Source organism: Panthera pardus, unplaced genomic scaffold (assembly GCF_024362965.1).
Source record: "Panthera pardus isolate Hobbes unplaced genomic scaffold, ASM2436296v1 HiC_scaffold_19, whole genome shotgun sequence".
NCBI classification, from domain to species: Eukaryota; Metazoa; Chordata; class Mammalia; order Carnivora; family Felidae; genus Panthera; species Panthera pardus.
This window is the reverse complement of record NW_026526754.1, coordinates 12,650,464-12,677,418: the sequence shown is the minus strand read 5'-3', so window position 1 is coordinate 12,677,418 and position 26,955 is coordinate 12,650,464. Positions and strand designations below refer to the sequence as shown.

Below are 26,955 nucleotides of genomic sequence, written 5' to 3'. Positions count from 1 at the left end.
GGGCAGAAATGCGGCCCATGTCTAACATGAATAGACACTTCTCTAAAGAAGACATCCGGATGGCCAACAGGCACATGAAAAGATGCTCAACGTCGCTCCTCATCAGGGAAATACAAATCAAAACCACACTCAGATATCACCTCACGCCAGTCAGACTGGCCAAAATGAACAAATCAGGAGACTATAGATGCTGGCGGGGATGTGGAGAAACGGGAACCCTCTTGCACTGTTGGTGGGAATGCAAATTGGTGCAGCCGCTCTGGAAAACAGTGTGGAGGTTCCTCAGAAAATTAAAAATAGACCTACCCTATGACCCAGCAGTAGCACTGCTAGGAATTTACCCAAGGGATACAGGAGTACTGATGCATAGGGGCACTTGTACCCCAATGTTTATATCGCACTCTCAACAATAGCCAAATTATGGAAAGAGCCTAAATGTCCATCAACTGATGAATGGATAAAGGAATTGTGGTTTATACACACAATGGAGTACAACGTGGCAATGAGAAAGAATGAAATATGGCCCTTTGTAGCAACATGGATGGAACTGGAGAGTGTTATGCTAAGTGAAAGAAGCCATACAGAGAAAGATACCATATGTTTTCACTCTTATGTGGATCCTGAGAAACTTAACAGAAGCCCATGGGGGAGGGGAAGGAAAAAAAAAGAGGTTATAGTGGGAGAGAGCCAAAGCATAAGAGAGTCTTAAAACCTGAGAACAAACTGAGGGTTGATGGGGGGTGGGAGGGAGGGGAGGGTGGGTGATGGGTATTGAGGAGGGCATCTTTTGGGATGAGCACTGGGTGTTGTATGGAAACCAATTTGACAATAAATTTCATATATTAAAAAAATAAAATAAAATAAAGTAAAATAAAATAAAATAATAAAATAAAATAAAATAAAATAAAATAAAATAAAATAAAATAAAATAAAATAAAGATGAGCACAGGGAGAAAGCAGGCTTAATGGTCAAGAATGGACTATTAAGAGAAGAATATCAGGGAGGGGTGAAGGAGGATTTTGGGATTTTGCTTTCACTTCCCACTGGGGGAGGGCCGACTTTATTTACAAGATGGGCTGCTCTGCCTCAAGAGACCAACTGTTGGCTTGGCTTCCACCTTGGAGGCACCATGCTGAACCTCTTTGGCTGCCCCCTCCCCCACTTAGCTGTTGGCGACCAGAGGGTTCTATTCTGAATCTACCCTGCTTACTCGGTACACTTCCCAGGGAATCTCACCATTCCCTGTGATCACAATGGCCATCTGGTGACTCACAGCACTTTCTCCAGCCTCTCTCCTCAGCTCTCTAGCCCATGGGGCCAGCTCCCCATGGGAACCTCACTTGGATGATGCTCAGAAATCTCAGATGTAGTAACAAACCATCGGAACTCAGATCCCTTCCTCCTCTCCCCTCAAACTTGCTCTTCCTCCTGAGTTTCCCATCTCACTTCTCCTCCTTACTTTGTCCGTCAAGCAAGACACTTGAGGTAGGGGTCACCTCTGCCCCACCCCCACATCCAACCAATCCCTAATCACTGACCATGCCAACTCCGGAGTATTTCTTGAAACTACTCGATTCTTTCCACCTCCTGTGTTATCACTCTTGTTGACAACACCGCCATCTCTCATCTAGAGTTACTCCATCAGCTTTTAAAAACTGAGCACATCTCAGCACATCTATCCTTATTTCTCACACACACACACACACACACACACACACACACACACACACACACACACACAGAGACCACAACCCAAACCCCTGAGAGCTTCTCAGGGCTTCACAAGGCAGCCAGAGAGATTTTTTAAAGATGCAATTCTGATTACCCCAGGCCCCACTTGAAACACTTCACTAACTTGCTGTTGCCCTCAGAATAAAGCTCAAAACCCTTTAATAGGTTCATTAGGGGGCTCCTTACCTCTCCCCCTTCTTTGCTCTAGCTATAGCTTCTTCTCCTTTCTGTTCCTCAGAGAGACCATGACCTTCCTGCCCCTGGGTCTTTGTACCTACCATTCTCCTCCCACATTCATTCTGTGCAGGGTGAAGCTAATCTTACCTCAGAAGATTCATCCTCGGGCAATTCCTCAGTTATCTCTAAGTGGTCAAGTGTCTCATAGTTGTTGTACTCTTTTTCTAGGTTTTTTCTGGCCTGATTCAAGAAGGTTTCATACTTTTCATTTCCTGTGGGATTGGAAGGAGAAAGAAATCAGGATGGTTAAAAATACATGAATCATGCCTAAAACACAGACTGTCAGCTCAGGGTCCATAAAGTCAGAAGGGAAGTGAACTTTTTGGTGCTTTACCTGTCATGTTTTCTCTGCCTCAGAGGGTGACATAGTTTGTGACTGAGTTCAATTTGTAGCAGAGACCCCACTGAGTTTAATGAGATTATGCTTTAGGGAGCTAACAGCTGGTTCACAAGAACTTGATGGCAGCAACATCCTAAGTCACGCATTGGGTGATCAACCAGATCGCGGCTTCCTCGATGCTTTCCTGGCTCTAGCACTGAATGCTGCATGACCTAGGAGCCCCCTCTGTGCTGGACACACCCACACGGCCGGTCATCCTTTAAGTGACTTCTCATTTTTGTTAAATCTCAGTAAGCAAAGGACTATATCTGCAACTCTAACTGTAACGAAACAAGCTCCAGTCCCCCAAATCAGGGATGCAGGCAATCAGGGGAAAGATTTCAGACACTCATGTTCACCAGTAAGCCAGTGCAAACTCGAATGCTAGAGGGACGAGGTAGGCAGAGAAATAAAGTGCCTACTATGGAGCCATAGGAAGCACTGTACTTGTGATGAACGGGAGCACGGGAGACCCAACGGATAGTATTCAGAACTAACAGTATTCAGATCTCAATTCTTCGAAAGCCCTCTGCTGGCCAAACATATCTACTGCCAGCAGGGCCCCTGGTTTTCAACCAAGTGGCAAAGACTTTGAGAGCTGGACTAACTTCTGGCTGGTTGGAACCCTAGATGGTAGAGTGTAACATGGTGTTAGATTCACTAATATTTGTGTTGTAGTTTCAGGGAGCAATTAGGATGTAAATAATTATCATCAGTAGATGAGCCAGTGACTTTGGGGATCAGGGGTGGAGGAAAGGCTCAGTGTGAAGGCTTAGTCTGAAGCTGTCTGTGGAACGCAGATTTCAAGGAGCTCAAAGGAGTTACAAAGAAGAGTGAGACCTTTGTCTTAACGCTCTGTTCTATATCCCATGTCAGGAAGAAAGAGCCAGAGAGTCCATGGCCAAGAGAGCTGCTCAGCTGAACTTGGGGATTTGCCAAGATAGAAGTCTTCTGATACAGAGGGATGGCTCCAGGGACCAGATATTACCAGAAAAACCTTGGCTAAGCATGTGCGCAGACAACTAATTAAAGTCTGAATTAGCCCCCAAACTGTGTAATGCCAAAATAAGGAAGGGGTCTGAACCTTGGTTGCCTTTGTGTACAGTTTATATTTTGCAAATGCTACTCCTTGGAGTAAGATCAGCCTTTGCCTCTCAGCGGTCATCTGTGAGTGTGCCACGGTAGGGACAATTCAGGGAGAGATTATAGCTGGAAGAAATGTGTGCTGGAGGAAAAGGCCTCTGGAAGTGCAACTTTCTGATCTCTCTATATGTAATTCAGTGATGGCAAAATTGGCCAGGGGTCTTAATTTGGGACTTCTATGGACCACATCCTGTCTCATTAAATACAGGTCACCAAATCAATTTCAACTCGAATTTGTTTTTTTGTTTTTTTGTTTTTTAAGAAATGAGGAATGACACAGGAACTTAGTGAGTACCAAACAAATCATGTGAGTACCAATCAGCCTTCAAATAAGCAAAGCTAAAATGTACCTTTTGTTCCCCAGTGGAAAAATAGTATAGTAGGTAGTATTACCTTGAAGTTTCCTGGGAAGATCGAGGCTGATTCGGGGAAAGATTCCCTCACCACGCAGAGTGATGTTTTCTGGGTCCAGGTGGGCAATCTGTATCTGGAAACTCCTTTGAAAGATCTCAGGTACTCCAGGTAAGTAGTAAACCTTCAATACCTGCTCTTTATGTGCACTGATAAAACCCTACATTACAGAAAGACCGGAATGTTAATATTTACAATGGACTCCTGCTTCTGGAGATTTAATGGACTAGACAGTCCCACTGGCCTCTTATGCTGATCATTTTCTATTCACACCCCTCACGCAAGATTCATCTTATGAAGCTATGAGAAAATGACAAGTAACCAATAAAAAATAGGTAGGGTATGTGAACAGGTATTTCATAAAAGAGGAAATATGAATGGCAAATAAATGCAGTAAAAGGTACTAATCCTCATAAGTGACCAGGGAAATGAAACTAGGATTATAATAAAAAATTTTTAAAACACATATTAACAAAATTTACTAAATTTCAGTGAGAGTATGTTTACATCTGTTGGGAATAACAATGGGGAAAAAACACTGTGAAAAACGTTTTAGCGCTCTTATCAAATTGAACATCTGCATAGTCCATGACCCAGAAATTTCACTCCTAGGAAAATTCCCTAAGAAAAATGCTTCCATTTGTACATCAGGAGGCAGGTACAAGAATATTTGTAGCAGGATTGTTTCTAACAGCAAATTTTAGCGAGAAAAAATCCCAAATGCTTTGACAGGAAAAAGAAAAATTGCTTTCAATATAGTTATAGAAGGGATATTATTTGATAATGAAAATAAATGAACTATAGCTACATGTGACAATGTGCACTATTCTTAGAAACACGATACTGGATGAAAAAAGCAAAATGCACAAAATTACATTACTGATGCCATTTTCATAAAATTCAAGATAAAATAAAATCCCATAAAAGAAACTTTCCAAGTTTTGGGATCAAGTATATTTGTTTCGTTTACTATGCTATGCTATCCTCAGTGCTAGAAAAATGCCTGGTCATGGTAGGTGCTTAAAAGTTTTCGTAAATTAATAAACTAAAAGCACTTTGTTTAAGGATACATACATGTGTAATAAAACTGTATTTTAAAAAGGGATCAATAAAAGCAAGTGGAGAAGAGGCCCTTGGCTTCAAGGACTTAGAAGGGAAGTGTGATGACAGAAGTGGAAATAAACCATTCTTTTTTTTTTTTTAATTTTTTTAACGTTTATTTTTGAGACAGAGAGAGACAGAGCGTGAACAGGGGAGGGGCAGAGAGAGAGGGAGACACAGAATCTGAAACAGGCTCCAGGCTCTGAGCAGTCAGCACAGAGCCCGACACGGGGCTCGAACTCACGGACTGTGAGATCATGACCTGAGCCGAAGTCGGACGCTTAACCAACCGAGCCACCCAGGCGCCCCATAAACCATTCTTATAATTGTGAAAAAAAATCCATGGGGCTATATTGTCTTGTTCACACTGGAGCCCCTGGTACCTGTATGGTGCCTGGCTAATGCAGGATTCAATTAATACTTGATTAATAAATGAGTAAAGTGCTTGGATTTATTATTATTATTGTTATTATTATTATTATTATTACTATTAGGTTTATGATAACTATTTTTAGTTAAAAAAATCACACCCATAATCCTGACAATGAATGTTTAGTGTAATATCATGTGCCATAGGGCTATAGCTTGCAGGTTTGAACTTGGGTCCCTCCTACCACTGTCACATGGCCACTTACTGAGATGGGCACGATTAGGGGCACTCCAGGCAGAAGGTTGTCTGGCGAAGACAGGGGGTCAGTCAGAACCTTGAACTCAAAGCCAACTTTCCCAGTGTTCTTCAGCGTGATTTCATTCTCTGTGACGTGATCAAACAGCTTGAGAGGAGAAGAAGAGTGACAGCTATCAGCTACCCTTTGGGATACTGCTATCATCCTGGGAAAGGCGGGTGGACAAATACACTTCACACACACAGATTTCATCTTTCCTGGTGTAGACACTGGCCAATCCAATCCACATTTCAGTAGCATCAAAATGTGCCCTCTGGAGCTGGAGGAGCACTGGACGCCAGAAACCTGGCTCTTTGTTAGCTCTTCTAGCAACTAGTTTAAGTTAGTAGAGCCGTGTGTGGGGTGTTCTAACTCTCTGCACCTCAGTTTCTTCACCACAAAGAACTCATGACAGAGGACCTCAAAATTAAGCTTTCCTATGCCAATGTTTATTTATTTTTTGGATAAGATTTGAGTCTAGAATTAAAATTTTTGCATTCATATAGAGAGACATGGGAGTAGTAGGCAAGACATGTTCTTTTTCCTGAGATTTTACTGACACAATTCAGCAGCTGAACAGCAGGCCCAATAACCACAAAATAAGGCCACTTCAGGGGTTCTTAGGATAAGATAGGGCAAGGACTGGCTGCTTCAAAGAATACACTCTGAGCTGACCCAAAACAGAAGACCCTGGAGATAAGGAATGAAAGGGAATTGTATTTGGTCAACTCAGTGGACAAAGTCTCAAAAGGTGTTGGGTGAATTTACTTTTAGGCACAATTTTTAACCTATAAACACACATGCACACACACAATTCGATAATTATCCATGCAGTAGCTATACAACGGCAGTCTGACTTCCATTAAAATTTGGTAGAGATACGGTTCCGAGTACATAACACAAAATCTAATTGGGAAAAGAAGATGTACAAGAAATAGAATCAATAATTATTCCAAATCAAAAATTAGAATGTGCATTATATTATGGCAAAGAATATATTTAAATGCCAAGAGAATGCAAGGTAAGAAAAAGATAACTGAAAGCTGAAGAGCTGAACTGAATCTTACAGTATGTGTAGATTTGGGGTTGGCAGAGTGGAGGATGAGAGGGATTATATAAAAGGAAGTATTGAGGCAAGAAGGACTGGGATGTATTAGGGTCAGTGGGTAAACCAGTTTGGCCACAAATGGATGAATGGCCTACAGTGAGAAACTAAGAGAAACCAAATTTAATGTGTAAGGGACATCAGTTAAGTTAATAGAGGGGCTTAGGATCCCCTCATCCAGGTGGAGGAGCTTGGTTCTGATCCAATGGATGACAGAGAAAGGGACTCATGATTGGAGGCCTTCTCTGACCCATGCACAGTATTGACCCGGCACTTTAATAACCACAAGCACCTGGTGAGCTAGGTACTGCTACCCCATTCCTAGCTGATAGATGAGGGGTACTGAGGCTTGGAGATGTCAGGTGATATGCTACATAGTCAGTAGGAAGTAAAACTGGGATACTATCTCAGTTTTTCTGACAGCAAAACCATGTTCTTTTCTCAATACTAAGTTGCTTCCTAAATGCTGCTGGGGCTAATTGTTGAGGGTTGATAGGATGAAAATGCGATTTGGGGAAAATCTATGTGGCAATGCTGTTTAGATGGGTTAGTGGCCAAAGCCCTGAATGCGGTGTAACCCCTTGCTTCCATGGAGTCCTTGGCATCACCTGGGAGCTTGGGAGAAACGCAGATTCTGAGGCTCCACCCAGGACCTACTGAATCAGAATCTGCACTGGAACAAGATTCTCAGGTGATTTGTATGCACGTTATGGTTTCAGAAGAATTGCTGTAATATCTTAGTAATGGCTTGATGAACCCCTGTGGTGTGACAACTGCAGTGGCCATGGGAAGGGAAAATCAACACAGAGGGATCCTGCTTGATGAATTCGCTAACCTGGATGCTTGCAGGATATGGGGAGGCAAAGGGAAGCGTGTAGTGGAAAATGCTTGGAGACTGTAAACTCAAGGGACAGAGAAGGTGGTAGCGCTATTGAAGAAACGGAGAGGTTGGTATGGGCTTCTGGACTGAGATGGAAGATGCAAGTTTTAGTGTCTAACATGCTGAATTTCAGGAGACAGAAAAGTAAGTGAAAAAGTCTGGCAAACAGTTGGCAGTGGGATGATTAGGGTTAGGGAAGCGGATCAGGGATCAAGGTTAGGGGTAGTGCTGAGACGGTGATGATCTGGGGCTCTAGGACAGGTTAGAGCACAGGACTATGTGCGATGTTTAAGGCAAAACCAGGAAATCTCCCTGTGGTTGGCAATACCTGTAATCCATAGTTAATATCCTTGGTGTCAAAGGAGTAGTTGACCAGGGATGCCTCTCCCCTCAGCATGATCTCATAGGTGGGCCCTCCTTCTACTTCACACAGGGCTTTAGCCTGTGCAATGATGTCACAGTGTCCGTAGAAGGTGAACGATATCTGGTGGCTACTATGCGGCTTCAGCACTCCATATAGGGGCAGGATATCAAACACCTGCAGAGAAAGTCATTCTGTAGGAGAGCATCAATCAGGATGAAGGGCCTACAGAGGGTAGGTTAAACTCCAGTCAGCTTACAGATTAATTCCTGACTTTAACTTGTTTGACTTCATGAAAGGTGCCTAGCCCAGAACCCTGGACATACCTGATGGTAATGCCGGGGGAAGACTGGCCCGGCAGGATTTAGATTTCTAACTTGGGGCAGGTGCTCAGTGAGAAGAGTTAGTATCATCTGACTTTAGGGCCCATGAGGTGTTACTTACTTCTTCTACCCCAATGGGAAGCATTTCTTCCCGTTCAAAGCTCCATGGGGGTTCCTGAGACTCCACCTGGCTCTGGTTTGGGTTTATTCTTTCAGTTTCAGCAGAGTTAAAACTTAATCCCTAGAAATCAGAGGCATGAGGAAAAGCTAGTAAGCATTCACAACGGTTCATCAATGTGCTCCTCCCCACCAGTGACAGAAAACTGATGTATGTTGTCTATACCTTAAAAAATAGTACATTTTTTTTCTTATGGAGAGAACTGGACAAATGCCCAAAATATACGTACAAGGATGTTTCCTGCAGCATTACTTACAGTAGCAAAACTTTGGAAGCAAACTAAATGCCTATCAATAGGGGATTATTTTATTTTACTTTATCTTTTTGTTAAAGTTTTATTTTTTATATTTTAAAGGTTATTTATTTATTTATTTTTAATATGAAATTTGTTGTCAAATTGGTTTCCATACAACACCCAGTGCTCATCCCAACAGGTGCCTTCCTCAATACCCATCACCCACCCTCCCCACCCTCCCACCCCCCCATCAACCCTCAGTTTGTTCTCAGTTTTTAAGAGTCTCTTATGTTTTGGCTCCCTCCCTAACCTTTTTTTTTTTCTTCCTCTCCCCCATGGTCTTCTGTTAAATTTCTCAGGATCCACATGTTTTCACTCTTATGTGGATCCTGAGAAACTTAACAATAGGGGATTATTTTAAATGGAGTATGTGTGGGGAGCGCCTGGGTGGCTTAGTTGATTAAGCATCTGACTCTTGGTTTCGGCTCAGGTCATAGTCTCGTGGTTTTGTGAGTTCAAGCCCTGCATTGGGCTCCATGCTGGTGGTGCGGAGCCTGCTTGGGATTTTCTCTCTCTCCCTCTCTCTCTGCCCCTCCCCCACGCACTCTGTCTCTGTCTCTATCAAAATAAATACATAAACTTAAATAAATAAATAAATGGAGTGTGTGTGGGTCCTCTGTCCATGGAGGATGATGCAGTATATGTATATTTAGGGATCAGGAATCATATGCTCAACATATTACTGAGTGAAAAAGCAGTTCCATTTATGTAAAATGGCATATGCCCATGTATCACACCTGAAGGTACAAGCGTGTGTAAATTCATTCAGAGATTTGTGTATGCAAATAGAGTTACTGGGAGGTTGTTTGCTAAAATTTCAGTGGCTCTTTTTCTTATTTTTTTTAAATTAAAAAAATTTTTTTAATGTTTATTAATTTTTGAGAGAGAGAGAGAGAGAGAGAGAGAGCAAGCGAGCACAAGATGGGGAGGGTCAGAGAGAGAGGGAGACACAGAATCCAAAGCAGGTTCCAGGCTCTGAGCTGTCCGTACAGAGCCCAACACGGGGCTCAAACTCATGAACTGTGAGATCATGACCTGAGCTGAAGTCAGACACTTTACCAACTGAGCCACCCAGGCACCCCTCAGTGGCTCTTTTTCATAAATGGTGGCATTGTAAGGATTTTTGCTTTCAGTTTTCTGTATTCTTGACTCTTCTATGACAAACTTCTTTGAAAATAGAAAAAGAAAATTAACATTTAAAGGTATTTTATATACATACATATATTCTAAAAAAAGTTGGAAAATATAGAAAACTTCAAAGAGAGAAATACAAATAAATTACTTATACTACACACACACACACACACACACACACACACACATATGTATGTGTGTGTACAATGTGTTTATATAAGGGTATGTACTTGTATTCTGATCTGTCAGTTATAGGAGTGCTGCATTTCCATAAATATTCTTCACAAGCATTATCTAAAATACTTTTAAAAAATAGAACATGTAGCCGACAGATACACAAAAAGATGCTCAACATCAATTATGCAGATCAAAACCACAATGAGGTATCCCCTCACACCTGTCAGAATGGCTAAAATAAAAAACATAATCAGCCACAAGTGTTGGCGAGGATGTGGAGAAAAAGGAACCTTCATACACTGTTGTTGGGAATGCAAAATTGTGCAGACACTGTGGAAAACAGTGTGGAGGTTCCTCAAAAAATTAAAAATAGAATACCATATAATCTAGTGATTTCACTACTGGGTGTTTACCCAAAGAATATGAAAACACTAATTTGAAAGGATATACGCACCTCATATTTTTATTGCAGCATTATTTACAATAGCCAAATTATGGAAGCAGCCCAAGTGTCCACTGATAGATGAATGGGTAAAGAAGAGGTGGTATATACATACAATAGAATATTCAGCCATAAAAAAGAATGAAATCTTGCCATTTGCAACAACATGAATGGACCTAGAGAGTATAATGCTAAGTGAGATAAGTCAGTCAGAGGATGACAAACACCATATGATCTCACTCATACGTGGAATTTAAGAAACAAAGCAAATGAACACATTAAAAGAAGAGACAAACCAAAACCAGACTCTTAAGTACAGAGGACAAACATGGTTACCAGAGGAGAGGTGGGTGGGGATATGGGTGAAACAGGGCATAGGGATTAAGAGTGCACTTACTGTGATGAGCCCTAAGTAATATTCAGACTTGTTGAACCACTATATTGTAGAGCCAAAACTAATATAATACTGCATATTAGCTATACTGGATTAAAATAAAATTAAAAATATAGAACATTTTTTTTTTACTTAATATACCAGAGATTGCTTTAAGTCAGTGTTAGAGAACTTCCTCATTTTTTAAGAAAAGATTTTATAGCATTGCCTTGTGCAAACACAAGTCAGTCTCCTACTGGTGGAGTCAAGTTGTTTCCAATTTTTCTTGCTTTTACCAACAAAGCTGCAGTGTCCAAGGAGAGTTCCATGTCTATGCACATGTAAAGGCAGATCTGGAGAATAGTATCCTAGCAGTGGAAATGTGCATTAAATTCTGATATACTCCCCAAATTATATGCCACAGAGGCGATGTGAATTCATAACCCTACCTACAAAATATAAAAATGCTTGCTTACCCCCTGCTCTGCCACTACTGAGTCAAACTGTATTTTAAAAGACTGTATATGGTCATGGATATGCAGTAATTTATTTTTCCAATTTTTATTCTATCTCTAAAGTGTTGTGACAAACATCTTTGTACATAAATTTTTTTTATCTCCAATGATTTCCTTAGGCCATCCTTCTAGAAGGAGAATTTAATGGTATGAATTTTTAAACTCCCTTGATTTCCCCTTTGTTTTTACTATGGAATTACGGAGAGAAATCTTTCTCCTTTTGTAGCCTCTATCTGGGGGCTGGGAAGAATGCCAAGGTTTAGAGGTAACTGGCTTCTTCATTACAGAGAAAAATCTATGTGCTGAGATGTCTGGCTCTCACTGGGGTGTTAGCTCTATGGGTGTTTGGTTGGGAAGTGATGTGGATAAAGTTCCACAGCCTCATCCCACCCAATCCCCAGCCTTGCACTTGTCACTGCTCCTGGCTCTGTTTTTGTTTTACAGGAAGGACCCTCGGCTTGCTAACCCATCCCATGGAGAGAAAACCGTACATCGGAGATGATCATGATGGGTGCTTGTGCTTTCTTGTATTGTCCTTCTTCAGGCCTGACATCTTCATCCATGAGGATAGTCCTGGGGAGTTGAACAAAATGTGGAGAATCACTCATTTGGCAACCATCCTGACACAGCCTTCAGCTACATCATCACTTCATCTTCCTCTCTCCCTCTACTGTACCCCAAAGGATAAGTGGGGTTCTCACTCAAAGCATGCTTTTTTCACAAGGTCAGCTGGTCAGTGCTCTGTTACTCCCTGTCCCCAAACATGGAGTATAGGGCATCAGGCTAGTCAATTTTCCACAGACTCCAACCCTTCTTTCCTGGCCTACCAAGCCCATGTCCAAATTACAAAAAGTTCTGGGAAGCTCTAGCAATGCTTCAGACAATTTTCTGTGTCTCCAGTGCTCAATGTTAAGGTTTATTATTTACTGGAGCACTTTATCGTGAGGATACACTGTTTGGCCAACTGCCATATCCTTTTCTGCTTGCTACCCTTGACCTGACCCTGGCTGCCGACTCTGGACAGATGGAGAAGGTTATGTGATAGGAAGGGCTTAGTCCTCCAGGAATCAGGAGGCTATGACCTCCTGAAAGTAGAGATGCTTTTCAACTCTATTCCACCTGCACAGTCCAGGGCCTCACACGCAGAAGTCACTCACTAAACTGTTGACCAGTGAGCTGCTGGATGAATAAATAAGGGACGGGCTTGAGAATGTAAGTCAGGGTAGAGAAAAAAAATGTTATTTTAAAAAATCCATTCTAGCCTTGCATTTGCACTTACTTAACAAAACCATTTAGCTCCATCTCAGGGGACTCTGTTACTGGCATTGCTGGAGAGCTGGCAGAAGCTGAGGTCACTGGGATGGATTCCACCTGGGACAGGGGGGCACTGGTGGGCTTCCTTGGCTGTGGCACAAACCTACAAAAGCAGGGTGGATGGAGGCACACATCAGCTTTTGCAAATCGGTGCTCAGTGGGCTCTCAGTTTCTATGGCTAAGCCCCAAATAAATCCTAGACAGGCGGGCCTAGAAGGACCTGCCCTACACCACCCCTTAGACTTACCTTGTTCAAATCTTAGGTTTCACTTTCTCCTAAAAAGTTTCCTCACCATTGTCTCCCAGTCTGGGTCCAGTGACTCTCCTCTGAGTGCCTACAGCCCCTGGGCTTCGACTTCACACTTATTTTTCCTGTCCCTGCTAGACCATGAGCTCCCTGAGGACCTGTACCTAATATGGCATCTAATACAGTGCCTGGCCTGCAGTAGGTACTCAGGCATGGTTATGAATGCGTGAATGAATGACCAGGGATCCTGGGTCCAGGTAACCAAACAGAAAGCAGAGCCAGGACTAGGGTACCAGACAAACATTCCTTTGCCTTATGTTACCGTGGATTAGATATGTCTACGGTTTCTTACAAATGGAATCATAAATATGTACTCTTGAGTCTAACTTCTTTTGCTCAGCATAATGTTTTTAGATTCATTTATGTTATTTCAAGGAGCACTAAGTAGTCTGATCTTTTCTTTTTTTAATAACTGAGCAGTATTCCATAGTATGGATGACTAATGTGTTTATCCATCTCGTTGGTGGGCAATGCGGCTGTTTCCAGCTTTTAATGTTATGAATACGGTTGCTAAGAATATTTGTGTACAAGTTTTTACATAGATGTATGTTTTCATTCCTCCTGAGCCAATTCCTGGGAAAAGAACCGCTTGGTTATATGGTACATGTATGTTTAAAATTATAGGATACTGCCACACAGTCTTCCAAAGTGGTTTTACTCCATTTAACACTATCTTCACAGTGAAGGTGAGAGCTCAAGAAGGCCCACAACCTCATGCACACTCGGTATTCAGTCTTTTAAATTTTAAGTTTGAACCATTCAAGCATGACGTTGACTAATAGGCTTATTTTAAGGGAAAATCATGTATCATTGCTATAAATTAAAACCCAGTTTTATCCACCATGTTTAGAAAAATCAACATTATTATTTTCTCACCTGGTGAGGGCTCTGAGCTGAGCCCTGACTGCTCTTTTTAAGAAGAGAGAGCAGTTCAATTTCCCCTTGGGAAAACACTGGGCTGACACCTCACTATAGAACTGTGAGCACTTGGAGGGCGGGACCAAGAGGTTCCTTCTTCACAGCCCTCGTTGCTGAGGGTCTTCTACACAGAGCATGAGCTCAATATGTGTCTGACTGAATGGACAGATGGATGGATGGATGCACGCATGGATGGTTGCGTGAGAACAGGTAAACAGCACACAGGTAACTGGACTATTTTGTGTGTTTTGTGCTACTCTCAGCCTATCAATAACCAGTGTTGTGGTGGGACCAGCCCTTGTAGTTCTTATTATGATTGGAAGATGCCCTTCAGCAGCAACCATCAGGAAACTTTGGGAAAATAAAAGGTTATTAGTTACAGGAACTGAAAACTACACAGCACACCTGGGGCCACACAGGGACATTGTGGATAGAAAGACAGTGTGGGCCTAGGTTTTGCTTTTATTGGGGTGGAGGGTGGAGAGCTAGGATTTCTTAGGCTCACTCTGTACTGGTGAACTTAAAACATAAGAGTAGGAATTTCAAGTGCAGGGAAGAGAAGAGACAAGTGGCCCAAATGGTCAGTTATTGAAATCAACCAAGATTTCTACATCGAAGGAATCTCAGTGCGCCAGGTGGTCCGGCTCCTTATCTAGTTGTATGGCTGGCAAAGTGCCTCTTTGACACGGATGACTCGGCAAGCAAAACTTAAGTCAGGCACTTGCATTACAAAAAAAAAAAAAAGAAAAGAAAAAACAACCACGGGGCAGTCAGAGTTTACACCGCACCTCCACCTCCACCCCCCGCGGATCCCATTCCCTAAGATCTTGGGAGAAGAGTGCAAAAGCTCTTTTCACTTTCTTTTTTTTTTTTTAATGTGAAATTTATTGTCAAATTGGTTTCAACACAACACCCGGTGCTCATCCCAACAGGTGCCCTCCTCAATGCCCATCACCCGCCCTCCCCTCCCTCCCACCCCCCATCAACCCTCAGTTTGTTCTCAGTTTTTAAGAGTCAGTTTCTTGCATCAGCCTCCATTTGGCTTATTCCAGGACAGATGTCTCCAGATGACATCACCTTAGATTGAAACCACATCATTCTGGGCTGAGGACCCATGTTGGGCTGGGTGCTGGGAAGCACATTAAAATAAAAGTTCCTGAACCCCATTCTTGGGTAAATTCTGATTTGGCAGGACTCAGAGAAGGCCCAGGAATTAGGTTTTTCACAGCCTTACCAGGTGATTCCAATATGCAGCCAGCTTTCAGACCCATGGTGGGTAGCAATGGCAACAATTTGGCTAAGGACTGGAGCTGATAATTAATATGAGGCTGTCACTCAGCCGCACCAGCTAGGGACAGTGCGGATCAGCAGAGGATGATTCAAGGCACTCATTAAATCACCCCAGGTCAGCAGAGATGCCTGGGGAGACTCTGCCAGAGTTGCCCCACACAATAGCACTCTCTCATCCAACATTTGCACACCCCTGGGATGTTGTGCTCAACAGAAAAAAAAAAAAAGCATATGGGAATATCTGTAAAGGAAAAATTCAAAGTGGCAGTGTGTCTGTAGACCTGAGGAAAAACAACACCTCGGGTGATAATGATACCTGGACGAGTGGAAGTGAGAGGTCTCTGGAAACAAAGGATACTGGGAAGGCAGCCCCACTGCTAACAGACTCAGCCACAGGGGACAGTGAAACCTCTGTCATAATGAAAGCTTTAATTTATCATTAAAAAAAAAAAAAAACCTGTTCCATACAATTGAAATAGAATGTTGGCAGTTTTATTTTTCGATCAGATTTCATTTTAGCCTCAGGAACAGATGATGGCTTTCCCATTATGCTGACCCAAACAGGATTAGAATCAGTTATTTTTAAAAGAGAATATGTAGCAAATAAGGAAAAGCAATACTGCTCCGGTTCCAGAGCTACCCATATCAGAATCGCTGGAGGACCCAGGAGAGAAACCCTGCCTTTAGCTGTGACAGATCACATGAATGCCACACACCGTCCATCAGCCACACTGGTTTGGGCTCAGCAACTCCCCTCTTCATGTTTTATTTTCCACTCCTGGGTGAGTTAGGATCAATACACTTTTTTGTGTGTTGCAAACTTAAAAAGTCCATCAGGCTTATTTGCTGTTCTCCCTTCCCTGGAAGTAGGGCTGCATCATAATAACCCACCGCCACCCCCTAACATGCTTGTGTTTCGGTTAAGATTTTGTGCTTGGTTCAGATGATATTTGGAGATGGAATGGTGTATGCTGGCCACCTGCTGCCGTGAGGTCTCTGGGGGGTGAGGACAGCCTCACAGTAGACATACAATGACTTCTAAATCAATGATTTGTTGGACCTGGAATCCGGGAGTGTCCATACAAAGGGTGAAAACCACCACTGGCTGGGGGAAAAAGGTGTGTTTTGTTTGGCTCTTACGCTGTTTTATATATTTAAATTATCGACCGTAGCAGTTGCTGTTGGCACACACTGTTTAGATCTCCTTCACCAGGATGACGCACCCCTCACTGGCTGCTGTGGGTGTTGGTTGCATCTTTCTTTCTCCAGCTGGCTCCTTGTCAGTTGCCTCCCCTGCCCTGAGCTCCCCAGGAGGTGATGCCCTCCCTCCCATAGTGTGTGAACAGCAAGCCAGGATGGCTAGATGAGGGTGAGGACTCTGAGTGGGACAAACTCTCAGGCAATTAATACTCTAGAGCTCCCCATGGGCTCAGACAGATCTCCTCGTTTCCCCCCTTGCCCTATCTCATTTTTCTTACTCTCTTACAGTTTTCCCCCCACCAAGAACTCCATCTCAATAAATCACCTGCCCAAGAATCACCATCTCAGGCTCTGTTTCTAGGGAGACCACTGCAGCATTCTATGATTCCAAAGATAAGAAAGCCAAATCTTGCTTCAAGGGACTCAGAGGCCAGTGGATCAGAGTCAGAGACACAGGAGTGGGTACGATTCAGGATACAAATGCTCCAACAGCAAGACCTGCAGAGTGCACAATGGTTCGGTTCAAGGCCAAGGGGTCAGACGGCCTGGGTTTGAACTCTGGCTTCCCCATTCACACACTATGTGACCTGGGTATTGTGTTAGTGATAGAGCCCTCCTCATCTGATTGAGGCTTAATACATGGAACAGACCCAGCAGGGAGCCTAGGTCATGGTAAATGTCCAGTGCAGGTGAGCTGCTCTTGTGCTGGGGCTGGTGGCAAACACTTTCCTTGTTGGACTTCAGATGAATTCCCTCCCTGCCTCCCTCACTCCCTTCCTCTTACTCCACTCCTCACAAACCTGCTCCAGATTAGATCAGCCCCTGTTTTCTATTTCTAAATGGAGCAGATTATAATCATTGCTTTACCTCAACTTAAAAGTAGGCAAGCCCCTTTGGGCACAAAGTCCCAGCACCTTTCCTTATCTATTGCCTGGCTGTGTGGTCTTACACTTGCTGAACCTCCCACACTGGGAAGCAAACGACAGATGGGGGCTGGCTCAGTGCATTCCCTGCCAGATCGTTCCAGTTCTGCCACAGGAGAAAGGGAAGCAAACCGCAGACACATACCCATTATGAAAGACAGCTTGGCTTAGCCCTGTGACTTTATTATGTCCCAGAAGGATTCGAACCTGTCACCTGTGCTAAGGGAAAAGTTGGTGGAACATAACTGAGAAGCTGAAACTCAAGTTACTCAGAACTCAGGGGGTGAAATCATATTTTTATCAAAAGAATTTGCAATTGGAGCTTCTAGAATAGTGGTTCCCCTGCAGCTGTCCATTGGAATCACCTATGGAACTCTAAGAACTGATGCCTGAGCCCCAGCTGCAGAGATTCTGATTTACTTGGAATCAAGATATTTAAAAGCTTCCAACATGATTCTAATGTGCTTTCAAGGCTGAGAACCATTGATTAAAAAGGTGGTGGCAAGAAGGTAGGGAAAGTAGTGGTAAAACAAGAGCCCTGCTACGGTCCAAATGTTTGTGTCCCTTCAGATTTCATATGTTGGGATCCTAACCCATAAGGTGATGGTATTAGGAGGAGGGACCTTTGAGAGGTGATCAGGTCATGAGGGCTGAGCCCCCATGACTGGGATTAGTGACCTTCTAAAGGACAGCCCAGACAACTAGCTGGGTCTTTCCACCTGTGAGCACACAGCAAAACACACCATCTGTGAAACACGAAGCAGTTCTCACCAGACACCAAGTCTGTCTGTGCCATCATCTGGACTTCTCAGCCTCCGGAAGTGTGAGAGATGGACGTGTGCTGCTTGTAAGCCGGCCAATCTCTGCTATTTTGTTACAGCAGTCCAAACAGACTAAAACATGTCCTAATTAAGTAACTGCAGCCAACGCTACTCAGCACTTCCTCTCTACCAGGTACCATATTAAACACTTAATAAGGACTGCCTAGCTAAATGTTCACGGCAGCTTAATGAGGCAGGTGTTGTGATGGTCCTCAGTCTTCAGGTGACAAAACTGAAGCTCAGAAAGCAAGTAAGTGGCTGAGATCAGTTAGCCTGGATCCAGAGCTAACACTATCTTAACAGCTTTGCTGGACACTCTACCTCATCAGTAGGGGCTTCTCCTTGGTTACTTCTGCCGTGCTGTGCCCATGGCAGTGACTCGCAGGCTTTTTCATTTTAAAAGTAACTGGAACCCACAACATACAATAAAGAACATACAATGTATTGTCTAGAACCTTCCTTTGGACGATGAGGGATCCATCCCAATTGTAATCAAGGTAAGGAGAAGCAAGACACAGTTGACCTTGCCTCGAAGTGACTTCCCACAAAGAGTTTTGCTGCAAGGTGCGTAGTGGAGGAATGTGTCCAGAATCTCCTTGCTCTTTTCTGTGAGAAATGGCCACTTCCATAAAAGCTCCAGAAGGTGTCCCCACTGCTACATACTCTTCGAAAGGCTGAACAGGTAGATAGACTGTGAAATCTCCCTTATAATCAATCAGTTTCAAAGTCCTTTAGAAATACTTTCAAAACAGGATGGTTTTTTCAAGTTAATTTCTTTTAATGTCTGGTCTTCAGTAGATGTAGCTAGCTTTGGGGGATTTTAATTAATATGAAAACGCAGATAAATCAAATAGACTCTTTTTAAGAATCAGATCACTAAATGAACCAAGCAGACATAACCCTAACTCAGGTTAGGTTCAAATATGCACTGATGCTTTCCACTGATTTCTTTAGAAGCCAGCTTAGCTCACACTGAATATCAACGTGGCTGATGCCCTCCACTGGTAGTGGAGGCACTGGGAAGATGCCTTAAAAAGAATGAATCTCTAATAAGGTAGCCAGAGTTCTTCTGTAACAACATAAAAGCAGGATGAAAAGTTTCATAACACTCAAAATTGAAATGAAAAACAGCTCAGTTAATTTCTCTATGGGATAACAGACAGGGTATCTCATGAAATTGTACTGACCCATTGCAAACAGAAGGAGACAATATGATCCTTAATGGTGATCACCTTTAAATTAAATATGAAAAGAGCAAAAGGCCCACCCTCTTCAAAGGTGTCCTTCGAAGGCTTGGCCTTGATCTCTTTCAGGTCCACTACAAAAGCAGGAACTTGTTTCTGGAAGCCTAGACTTGAGAGATGGCCATAGTCCTCCCATCATTCCCCGAGGCTAATCTGACCCCCTGGTCAGGTAAATTAGCTGGGGCATCATAGCAGGAGAGAAGATTCTAGATGGATGGGCTGTGGAAAGCCTGATGAGGGAGGCCCCGGAGGCTTCTAGAGGCATCAGCACGGAGTATAAGCAGGTCAGCTAGAGGCCGACCTCACAGTGTTCTCTTTCACAAAGGGCTTCAAATTTACTAAGAATGTGGTATTTATAACGGATGTGATGTGACATGCATTTTATTATTATAAATTTTGGAAATTTGGCCACAGACATGTACAAAGAAAAGCCACAAGGAGAAGACAGTCATCTCCAAGCCAAGAAGAAGGCCTAGAACAGATTCTTCCCTCATACTCCACAGAAGGAACTAACCCTTTCAACCCTTTGATCTCAGGATTGTAGCTTCCAGAACTTAAAAAAAAAAAAAAATTTCTGTTGTTTAAGCCTCCCAGTCTGAGGTAAAGTAGCAAACTAGTACATTATAGGAAACTAACATGAACATTCAATGTTCCTTGGAACTTTACCTGTAGGAATTTCTGTTAGCTCATTCATAACCTCGAAATTAATATATATATATAAATATAAATTTAGCTCATCCTATTCCTGGAAGTGGAACTGTTTCCCTGCCATTTAAAAACAAATTCCCTTTTCTTGGTTTAGGTGGCCACTTTCTTCTTTCTCAGCCTTCCTTGGTGAGTCCTCTAATTTTGCCTACTCTTCAAAGTCCCCTTCTTGGTCCTCCTAGAATCACAGAATGCTGACATGAGAAAGCACATTATCCTGATATCCCCAGCACCTCATCTGCAAAGTGAAAAGAGTAGACTGAGGAAGACAAAACCGCATATCCACCAAACTTCTTACATCTTGTCATTGGACCAAGAAGAACTCAGATTTCCATCTTCCTGTTTGCCATCCCCTAGTCCTGCCAGAAGTTCTTAAATGAACAGAGGCGGCTAAGGGCCAGCCGTAATGCATCGTAAGGAGCTAAGTTTCTATGACAGAGATTCACAAATCTGTTACTCAAAAAAAATCCATCCCTCAGGTCCTGTTTACTGGAAACTATTTCTGTTGTTGACCTGGTGTCACACAGCACCTGCTACTCACCAGGTTGTGCTGAAGGAGCCCAATTAATTTTCTACATTGATTCTTGCTTTATGGCCAGGGAGGGAGGGCGGGAAGGCAAATATTCATGGAGCTTTATTGTAATCTTGTCTAGACCCAGACCCTCTTTCTCCTTCTACCAGCAAATCTGGACTGTTTCTCTTCTCACCCACCAGCACTATCACTTATCTAGTTCCTTGAACTGAAAATTCAGGCACCGACCTTGATATACCCTTCTCTTCCCCCTCATATCCAGCCCCTCAGCAAGTCCCATTCGGTCCTCCTCTAAAATACCTCCCACCTGGCTACCGACCACAGCAGTTCTCAGGTTACCACAGTCCTTGGGACAGCACCTTTATACATTTAGCTCATTTTCGGGATCTCACTCGTCAGTTTCTCCTTTCCATTCTTTCTCCAGAAGCAAACCCAACAGCTACTCCAACTTGACTGCTGTCAAGCTCTGTTGTTACTTCTTGCTTGGGCCAACCTGATTCTTAAAGGCCAAAATGGTATCCTTCAAACAGTTAAAAATTCTAAGCAAAAGGTTTTAAAGTGAGGTTCTGCAATGATTCTCTGGTTGCAAACTGTGAAGTACGAGAAGGAAGAACCAGCTGAGTTTGGAGCCCTCGCTTCTGAAGCGCCGGGAGGTGGCTGGGCCCCACAAGATGCCTCTCCACTTCTCAGCACACGTGTTTTCCCACATAGGTCCCTTCAGAGTCTTGGATGGTGAGTGGGGATGAGAGCATGCAAGAATGAATTGGACAAATACTAAACCATGACCACGACCACCTGCCATCACCAGTGGTTTATCAATTTGTAGGGACAGGGAAGGGTCTCATTTATCTCCGCAGTATCCACAGTACCTAGCACAATGTTTGGATGGAGTATTCACAAAAGGCTCATTTAAATGAAAGATGGATATACAGTAATAAAATATAGAGAAAAGTGCACTTTCATATGTCAGCAGAAGGTAGTGGTTAAGGCAGGGGCTTTGCCATCAGCGCACACGTGGCAGGTTGGATCCGTTGCGTGGGGTCAGTTTCAAGGGGAGATGTTAATACTTAACAGGATTGTTGTAGGACATGAGCTAAGAGACATAATGGGGTTAGAATTGTGCCTGGCACATGATAAGCACACAATTATGGTTATTTTTATGGTCAAAATTACAGAATCTTTCTCTCATGCTCCTAATATTATCTCTTTATTGGAGATATGGCCTTACACCATTGTCTACAGGAGGTAATTCCTACTTCAGACATATTTTGCTCTGGGAAGCTGTTGAAAGCGGTTTTTCTATAGTAAAGATGTGGATTTGTTCACCGTATTGGTGGTCTAATCCTAACGTTTCAAAGATGCGGACATTATATTTCATGTGAAAAATCAAGGCTGCAGAACGAGAAAATGTGAAAGGTGCCCATGAAGCTGGTGCCCTGCGCTCCATGGTGACAGGGTGGCGGTGCTGGGAATAGGTGCAAAGGTCTCATCATGAGTTGTTTTCCAATGTCTGAGGGTCCTATCAGCTTATCATGTCCCTGGGGCACTGGTAAGGTCTCTCAAACAGCTTTCCAAGCAGCTGGTGCCTATTTCATAATTAGATGCTCATGTCTTTGGCTTGGGATTTGTAATAGAAACACACTGTTCTTACCATTGTGCTGGGCATCTTTGCTCTGTGCTACCGGGGATCCAGGCTCCCTTTCTCTGCTCAGGTGCCTTACATTTCCCTCTGGCAATTAGTCTATCTCTAACTTTCAGCCTAGTCCAGGGGCAGCACTGGGTTCCCCAGGCCTTAGTGGAGGAACGGACACGGGAACCAACCAGAGCCAGTGAGCTGTAGCCAAACATTTGCCAGGGCTTATTCAGAGAAAAACCTCTACCTTTTTCCTCCGGACTTGAACCTGGCATATGAAAGCTGGAGCTGCTGGAGCTTCTAAGTCATCTTGCAACAGTGTGTGCAGAACCTGCCTGAGAATGGAGCCGACACAGCAGAGGACAGAGCGAAGAGACAGTGGGGGAGATACGACGCACAGGTGACACTGCCTGACCTTGGGTCGAGCTGTGCCTGAAACCCACACCTAGACACTTTCTGTTACATGAGACAGTGCGTTCTATTTTTTTATATGTTAGTTTGAGTCATGTTTGCTATAAACTAAAACCAAAACTTCCTTATGGTATTATAAAGTCATCAGTATTGAAAATCCATTTTACCTTTTAAAAAAGCCAATCTGGCCTGGCAGAGAGTGAAGAGAGCATGAGAACTTGGTGCTGGCAGAGTCAGGGCATCTGGTTGGTTGACTGATGGGCATCCTCCACATGTCCCTGTTTGAAGCCCCACAGCCTGGGAACGTTTCCTTATACAGCAAAGGGACTTTGCAGATGTGAGTAAGTTAAGGTCTTGCGATGGGGGCTTTGCATCTGGGTGAGACCCATGATATGATCACAAGTGTCCTTACAAGAAGGCGGCAGAGAGTGATACTACTGCAGAGAATGGAGAGGGGGATGTGGCCATCTCAGTGGAGAGAGAGATGGGAGGACACTATGCTGTGGGCTTTGAGGAAGGAGGAAGGGGCCAGGAGCCAAGGCATGCCAGGAATGCAGCTCCAGAAGCTGAGAAAGGCAAGAATGGGGACTTTCCTATATTTTCCCTAGAGCCTCTGGAGGGAGTAGAGGGAGCGTGTGGCCCTGTCCACACTTGACTTAGGCCCAGTGAAGTGGATTCAGACTCTGGACCTCCAGAACTGGAAGAGAATAAATTCTCGTTGTTTTAAGCCACCCAGTTTACGGTGATTTGTCACATAATAAGAAACCTAATACGGGGGAGGGGGATGGCCCTCATTCCCACTGGATTCATTCTTTGGGTTGTGAAATCGTCATTTTAGCTCAGACACACACAGGAGAGAGTTAAGGAAGACAGGGACCTGGAGGGGCTTAGAGCCTGACTCGCCATTGTGCCCAAGGCCATTTGTGCCCACTGCTTCTGTTCCCACTCTGGGCCTTGTTCTCTGTCACCAGAGTTGCGTTTCCTCTAGTGCCAGGGTTCCATGCTTGCTTGGTTTTATCTCTTATCCAAACTCCTCTGGGAGGTGCAAAAAGAAAAAAATGTGTGGGTGCAGGAACTTAAAGCCTCCTGAGGCCTGCAGGGCCAGTGGGGAACAGAGAGGGAGATTTACAGAAGGGATCAATGCTTAGGCCAGCGAGAGGCACCTGTCACCCTCAGACTTCAGCCTTCAGACCAATTTCGAGAGAAAATGTCTCAGAGCCACCCCTGGGATGCTTCTTCTCCGACATGGCCTGGTATTAACATTTAATTAATGAACATTAACATTAGGCTTCTCAGTTTCCTCCATAAAGGAATGTCTGTAAGAGCCTGGCATTCGCTGAGCATGTATTACATGACAGGGACCATACCGAGAGCTCTGCAGGTAGGGGAGTCCAAGGTCACATGGGGCAGGCAGCTGAGCGGGAGGCTGCCTCAGAGTCCTCTTGGCCAGGCTGCCAGGCTCTTGGCCAGCACACTGAGCAGCTTGGGACAGCTGGATGCAAGGATACCCAGGGCCTGCCTCCATGCAATCAATAAAGCCGGTTTCCTTTCTAAAGAAAACTGAAGAACCTGGCTGTAGGGAGGAGGGGCGGGGAGGACAAGGAGGTGTGCCGAGCCATCCAGCTTCAGCCTTGGTGGATGCAGCCTGGCGTAGGAAAGGATTTTCTACCTCGTGTCAGAAAGCACCTTCACCTGGTGTCTGAGGGACCTATAGCGCCAAGACTTTAGCGTCCCAGGGAGTGTTTCACTTAGCAGCACTTGGTATGAGGGAATGCAGGAGACAAAGGAACCCTCTGAAAACCCAAAAACAGTCACTAGTTTCATATTTTCCTTTTTATCTCAGAGACATGCACTTTATAGACACATCTCATTTAATCCTCACGACAGCTCTTTTAGGTGTCCATGTTATCTGCATTTATTCATAAACCAGAGCACAGGATCCTGTGGCCAGGAGGACAGAGCCCGGATTCTAACCAGCCATGTCCAACACCACAGCCCAGGACCTCAACTACCACTAACATATCATGTCTTAGAAAAAAAAAAGTTCCAATGAGCCTGGTGGCTCAGTCAGTTGAGCGTCTGACTTAGGCTTAGGTCATGATCTCGCGGTTGGTGAGCTCGAGCCCCGCTTGGAGCTTGGGTCAGCACAGAGCCCGCTTCAGATCCCTCTCTCTCTGCCCCTTCCCACCCCTCTCAAAAATAAATAAATATTAAAAAAAAGTTCCGACCGCTGCTGCTTAAAAACCCCACCGCACCACACCTGGGGGCGACTTCCCTGACTCCTCTCTCTCTCTCTCCCTGAGTCACGGAACCTCGCCCGAGAACTTAGTTCCCACATAAAGCCTTTGACTGCTGAAAAAAAAAAAGTTCCATTTTTGAGGCAAAAGAAATTAAAGAATGATGAAGAGACAAATGGAAGCATCCAGAAATGAGGCTTCCCCTACCTTCCCTCCAGTCCTTCCACCCTCTTCTTCCAATCACAATGTGGGACAACTGACGCTCATCACAGAAAAATCAATGTGAGATCAACACGTGCTCCTTTGTTGCAGGGCTGGGCTCCCTTAGGCCCCTGTATTCAATTTATCTATAATAAGATTTGGAAACAAAAAGGCAAAGCTGTCCTTGGAGACCACTTGGCCACGTGCTGTAAGTCCCATCATCGCCTCAGCTTTGCGGCCCTGAGCCTGGGCAGAGATACCGGCTGGGCTAGTATCCACCAGGATCACCCTCTGGCCTCTTAGAGGGTAAGGGCCGCTTCAGGTGCGGGCTGCCCTGTGTGCCCCTTTCACACAGGTGTCATGAAGCATCACATTCTCGACCAGCTGAGCAGTCACGTCGAAGAGACAGACCCAAGAAAGGGCACATTCCGGTAGTGCTGGTGGCTTCCTCATGTCATGTGTACAGCCTAGACTGTCATCTACCAAAGTCAGTCTCGAACCCAGTCACGAATCTGAACTCCCATGGGTGAGCTGGCTTCTGAGACAATGACTGGCTTTCCTCTTAGGGAGTGATTTTTTAGCATACTTGTCCATTTTCCTTCTTTCTTTGTTCTTATATGTGACATGAGGGCCAACTTGGAAAAAAAATAAGCTCAAACAAGAGAGATGCTTTAGATGGCCCAGTCAGAATTGCCTGCAAAGTCACGCACACACACACGTGTGTATACACGTGTGTGTTCACATGGCTGATGTGTGTGTTGTGACAGGCAGGGATATTGAAAGTGTCTGGGTGTCCTCACATGCTGCCCTAATAGAAGAAAAAGAAAAGCCTCTTTTATCCTTTGTTTCTTTTACTAATGGTAAGGCTTAGGAGAATTCTAATTGGAAAAGAAAGGTTAGTGTTGGTGTATCTGATAAAAGTGACCTTTAGCCACTGAATGTCTTATGTTTTCCTGAGGGTCTGCAGAGAAAGCCCATCTGAAGGGCAAGTGGAGTGTTTTTTGGTCTTTTTTTTTGCTATCCAAGGTGACATTTATACCTTGAACCTTTTCATTTGACAGGTGCCAAGAAGCTGACAGAAAAGAATCTTTAATCAGTTATGAAATGATTCTCCCTCACCACAAATACCCAGCAGGGAGCAGTTACAAATTAGAAAACATCCTTTGAGGACCTACTCTGTGCTGCCTACTCTGTGCTATGGGCTCTGGGATCCAGAGGTAACAGGACAGATGTGCTCCCTGGCCTCAAGGGTTTAAGAGCCAGCTAGGAAATTGGACACTGAGCCATAATGACAAGTGTGATGTGTCACGAAGGAGATGGGCTGCCAGGGCCTATGCCAGGGGAGGTCATGTAGGCAAGGGTCTCAAGAGGGCTTCCCAGGGAAGAACCTGGAGCTGAGACTTGACAAGGGAGCAGGGGCTGGTGAAGTGAGGCGTGGAAGGAGCTTCCAGCAGAGACTGTGTGCTCAGATAGGAATGGGCCTGGACAGGAAAGGGGCCAGTGTGGTGAGGGCAGAGTGAAGTGAGAAGAAACTGGGGAGGAACACAGGGAAAGCCCATGCTGAGCCTTGCTGAACACAGTAAGTATTCTGTACTTCATCCTAAGAAGCATGGGTGCTGTTGAAGGCTGAAAACCAGAGCAGTGACATGTTCATCACTTGGCCACTGGCTGGATGATAGAGTCCAGTTAGGGACATCAAAATGGTCCAGGCAAGAGAGGATGGTGACCTGAACTAGGATAATCATCATGGAATGGGAATGAGGGGGTT

General features: G+C 44.1%; 1 protein-coding gene across 12 annotated transcripts in view; it reads right to left on the bottom strand.

Annotated features, from left to right (window-relative positions):
- The window catches only part of HYDIN (HYDIN axonemal central pair apparatus protein), a 433,704-nt gene that overhangs the window by 124,794 nt on the left and 281,955 nt on the right, over positions 1-26,955 (bottom strand). For all 12 annotated transcript variants that reach the window (XR_008423557.1, XR_008423558.1, XR_008423559.1 and 9 more), the window contains 7 exons: positions 12,731-12,868; positions 11,943-12,024; positions 8,459-8,578; positions 7,982-8,191; positions 5,639-5,776; positions 3,885-4,062; positions 2,057-2,181 (listed from right to left, as the gene is read on the bottom strand). Coding sequence is in view for 9 of the 12 variants with exons in the window: in XM_053906649.1 (XP_053762624.1) it covers positions 2,057-2,181; positions 3,885-4,062; positions 5,639-5,776; positions 7,982-8,191; positions 8,459-8,578; positions 11,943-12,024; positions 12,731-12,868 (991 nt within the window). In the remaining 3 variants the exon portion in view is untranslated. The remainder of the gene's footprint in view (positions 1-2,056; positions 2,182-3,884; positions 4,063-5,638; positions 5,777-7,981; positions 8,192-8,458; positions 8,579-11,942; positions 12,025-12,730; positions 12,869-26,955) is intronic.